The following is a 4,488-nucleotide window of genomic DNA, read 5'->3' on the forward strand; positions in this document are numbered from 1 at the left end:
TGTTAAGAGACACTGGATTTTAAAAAATTGAATCCCCTGGGTTCTGACAGAAAGCAGCATCTCTGTTGGTGCTGTTCCACAACCAACACCTCCTCCACTTGAGCTGTTTAAAAAATTGCATCCCCTGGGTTCTGACAGAAAGCAGCACCTCTGTTGGTGCTGTCCCACAACCAACACCTCCTCCACTTGAGCTGTACTAGATTTTTGTTTTGTTTGTTTTGTTTAAGAGCTTCTCTTCCATCTCAGGGTGTATTTTGGAGAGCACTGCCCAGCCAGAGGTGTTTTTCTCCCAAGGATGCTGGGAGGAGCGGATGGCTGAGGTGGGCAGCAGGTGGCACCCTCAGGCAGGGCTCTGCGAGCGAAGGATTTCTGGGGTGCTGGGGGAGAGCCCCAGGGCGGCAGGACCCGCACCCCGGTGCTGCGATGCTCCCAGTGCATTCCCAGAACTCTTCCCTTTGCCTAGGCTGAGCGAGATGAGCGGCGGGGGCAGGACTGCAGGCTGGATGCAGCTCTGTGTCCCCCCTTGTCACACAGGCTGGATTCCAGGAGGTTGGAGGACACACAGTAAGACTCTACTGTCAGTAAAAACAGGGCTGACTTGCTTCTAATTTTCGGAGTTTCTAGTTTAAAAATCGAAACCTAAAGTATTTAAGGAGTTCAGGTTTTCCTTCTCTGTTTAACAGGAGTCCTCTGTTACTAAGCACCTCTTCTTGAGCAAGTATCTAGGAAAACTTGTAAAAAAACCCTATACATGTATGTATGAATATATATGTGTTTTAAACAACGGACCTTAGCATTTGGTACAGTTCACAGCAATAGCAGCCTTGGGAGGAAAACACTCAGGAGTTTACAGCTGAATAACAGCTTTTCTCAAGCAGCAGTACGTGATACCATTTCCTAAGCACCTTTTCTTGAGCAAGTATCTACGAAAACTTGTAAAACAAAAACCCTATACATGTATGTATGAATATATATGTGTTTTAAACAACGGACCTTAGCATTTGGTACAGTTCACAGCAATAGCAGCCTTGGGAGTAAAACACTCAGGAGTTTACAGCTGAATAACAGCTTTTCTCAAGCAGCAGTACGTGATACCATTTCCAGTCCGGCAGAGCGAATGCTGCAGAGAGCTTCCAGCACACGAGTGGAGTCAATGCCTCTGCCCTCCTTCAGCCCTGGGCCCCAGGATAATTAACAAACGGTACTAATGAGCTCCAGGGGGAAGTTTTTGTCCAGTATTTTTGCTTTGAATGATGTTTGGTATCTGCAGGCTTTAGAGACACTAGAATATGGAAGAACGTGGGGATGGAAGACAATCTGCAGACTGATCACCTTTCATGGAAATAAACTGTATGGTCAAATATTGAAATTTAAAACATGTTCTCAGTTCTCTTTACTGAGATGTATTATGCATCTTCTTCTATTACTTCATCAAGATTTCAAGTTTCATGAGCATGTCCATAAGCAACAGGTGTCACTTAGAGATACTCTCTCTGAAAAATCATCCTTCGTGTACTGCACGTAAGCATCAGCAGAACGGTTAGCACAAACACGCAATAAACTCACATCAATATTTACTTTCAATTGCAATTAAATGTGATCAGTTTTAGAAATAGTGCCAAGAGGCCATAAGAATGTGTTGCTTCATCATGTGAAATTAGGAGTCGAAAAGTAAAGGAATCCTGGCTCTTATGCTGCTGAGGAGTCAGCATCCAAAGGCAGCTCTCACTGCCTGCCTAGGGCACTGCACAAGAAATAATCTCCATTTAAGAATGCCCCTTTATGTCCTGGAACTGCAGATCCCCGTCAATACCCTACAGTGGGTTTTCTTTTCTAAAACTTTGTTGTAGCCTAAATTCAAGGATTTGAAGAAAGAAATAGCTAAAATCTTATCAAGTCAGAGTTGTATAGATCCATCACCTAAAAACACCATTCCTCTTCTGTAAGAGAATAATTTTTCCTTCTGAAGACTCTTCTGACTAAAGTAATAATTTTCTATGATGTCAACAGCAAAAAGCTTACTAAAGCACTTGAGAAAAAACCCCAAAATCAAATCTTTTAGATAAGCTAAGAAAATCCCAATTAACACCTCCAAATTAAACCATCTCCTGCCATTCTAAGAAGTTATTTGCCAAAGCCCATTGCAGCCAGCCAAGAGCAGCCCCTTGTGCTTACTCCAGCAGCGACTAAGCTCTAGCTGAGAACGACCTTCCTACCCCTTCCCAGCAGCTTCTCTAGCGGAAGGACCACCTCTATCCAGGTGCCAGGTGGTCATCGTGGCTTTTCATTTTAAGGGCGCGGTGCCTGGTCCCTGGTGCTCTCCCAGCGTGGAGCAGGAGGAATGCAACCCCACAGGCCATACGGCTGGCAAGACAAAGTCCAAGGGAAGTGAGCCAGGCAAAACAGGAAAGGGGAGTTATCAAAGTCTCCGGTAAGTTCCTGCTGCTGGGCTGAGCAGCAGAGGAGACGACAGCCCCGGCAGCGGCGAAGGCAGAGACATGCTCCCATCACCCAGGGCAAGAGAAGAGAGCGCCTGCAGTTGTCCTGCTTTCCACTTCATAAAAAATAAACTGCAAACGAAATGCAGTTTCAATATATTCCAGGAAGATTTCCATTATTAAGTTAATATTTAAAAGCACATTACTCTCATTCCTCTCCAAGTGCCTGAATTAATACACCCGTAATTCCCCTAAAGCTGAGCAAGGGGGTGGCAAAACGCTGAAAAGTCACCACACTGTCATCATTACACTGCAAAAAAAGAGAACACTAAACATTTCTTACAGTGGAAACAAAACTACAGGACATGGAGACTGATACTTGAATAAATGAGAATTTTGAGGTGGAGCTTTTCTAATCAGGAAGAATCCTCCAGGTTGGAAATAACATTCAGACGCTGTCTGGCTGAGACAAGCACCTTTGTTAAGAACCTGACTTCAGAAAACGCCTAGAGCATACTGACATCGGAGTTAATTTTACAGAAAGCTTGGATGCCACTGCCGGCATGTCACTTACCTCACCGAGCTTCAAGCTGAAAGCTACCCTGATTTCCTAAGCAATAAAATATTTATAACGCACTGTTCTCAAGTGCAGAACACTCCAAACATAATTGACATTAATGTCTGCTGTAAGATCCCAACAAGTATAGTATTTAAAAGACAGGAAAAACCCAGACAAAATGCTATTTTCATACTACTCTGAGCAGCTCAGATATTGGCTCAAACAGCACGGATCAAGCTGAAAACACAACAGGTACAAATTATAAAACCCTCTCACTGCGCTCTGAGGTTTGTCTCATTGAATGGTTTAACAACAGGAAGCCTCAGCAGCACTCTCTGCTGTTCAGCTGATATTCCATTTCATCCTCCACAACACTGAAATGCTTCAAAGCCAGCGAGATGTGGCCACCGCAGCCCCGGGTTTACCAGGACACATCCCGAGGTGCCCGCACGCTGTCGGAGCCGGTGCCCATTTCAAACCCATCTCGCTGTCCAGCCTAGCTGCAGCACAGCTTCTAAGGTCATGCCAGCCGGTATGGGAGAGAGCAAATTTACAAAAAAATAAAACAAACCCCAGAACTGTTAGTGTGCCCTGTCTGACCATCACCAGACACTTCCTTAGCTGCCTGCGAGGGAGGAAATCAAAATTTCAGCAACATCTTCCCAGGACCCTAGTTCTACCCACCAGAGGCACACAGCGCACAAGAAGGTAACCACTTTCTAAATGCAAAAATGTATATTTCTAATTATAATTGCAAACACACAGCACAAGGGAAGTTTTACTACCTATGTTAATCTCATCAAAGCCATCTGCTGCACGTATTGAGAATAACTATTTTTCCCGTATCTTCTTACTACCATTTTAGCCCCCAAAAACCCATCTAACTTGCATTTCACTCACCAGCAGACTTGTTAAATCTATCCCAGTCCAAGCTGGGTTTGTCACTGCTTACAGAAGTGGTGATACCGCACTCTCACTGGAGGATGGAGCGTAAATTTCAAACCTTATGGTGAAATTCACAGATATTAAAGAAATATTTCTTCACTTACAGATTGAAGAAACTGTATAGTCACTGAAACTGAACATGAAGTTAAAAAAACCCAAACCACACACGTGGACATACGCACACACATACCCATCCAAAGCATTTCTTGTCGTGACTGAGCTCAGAAAAGCCTGCAAGGCAGGGCAGAGGGGACCCTGCTCGTCCCTACCTGTCCCCGCTGTGCCGCTGCTCGGTCCAGGTGCCGTACTGGCTGTCGGGCTCCTGCACGAGCGTGTCTGTGTCCTTGGCTCCGGCGGGCTGTCTGGAGAAGCACTGCTTCAGCTGGTCCTGCAGGGAAACAAACACAACAGGGCAGCGCTCCGTGAGCCATAAGCAAATCATTAACAGATTTTATCTGCTATACCGTTTTTGTTTTTGACTCTACCAATCGAGCTTGGTCAAGACAAAACTGGGAATAAATTTAATGCAATTTAACAAGGGCAAGT

At 44.9% G+C, this 4,488-nt stretch overlaps 1 protein-coding gene across 1 annotated transcript in view; it reads right to left on the reverse strand.

The window, feature by feature from the left end:
• LOC104470147 (uncharacterized protein KIAA1671 homolog) overlaps positions 1-4,330 on the reverse strand; it is a gene marked incomplete at its 5' end in the record, with an annotated part of 8,956 nt that extends 4,626 nt beyond the window's left edge. The window contains one exon of the mRNA XM_010084968.1: positions 4,212-4,330. Within this exon, the coding sequence (XP_010083270.1) occupies positions 4,212-4,330 (119 nt within the window). The remainder of the gene's footprint in view (positions 1-4,211) is intronic.
• Positions 4,331-4,488: the final 158 nt, after the last annotated feature.

Source organism: Pterocles gutturalis, unplaced genomic scaffold (assembly GCF_000699245.1).
Source record: "Pterocles gutturalis isolate BGI_N339 unplaced genomic scaffold, ASM69924v1 scaffold23240, whole genome shotgun sequence".
NCBI lineage: Eukaryota > Metazoa > Chordata > Aves > Pterocliformes > Pteroclidae > Pterocles > Pterocles gutturalis.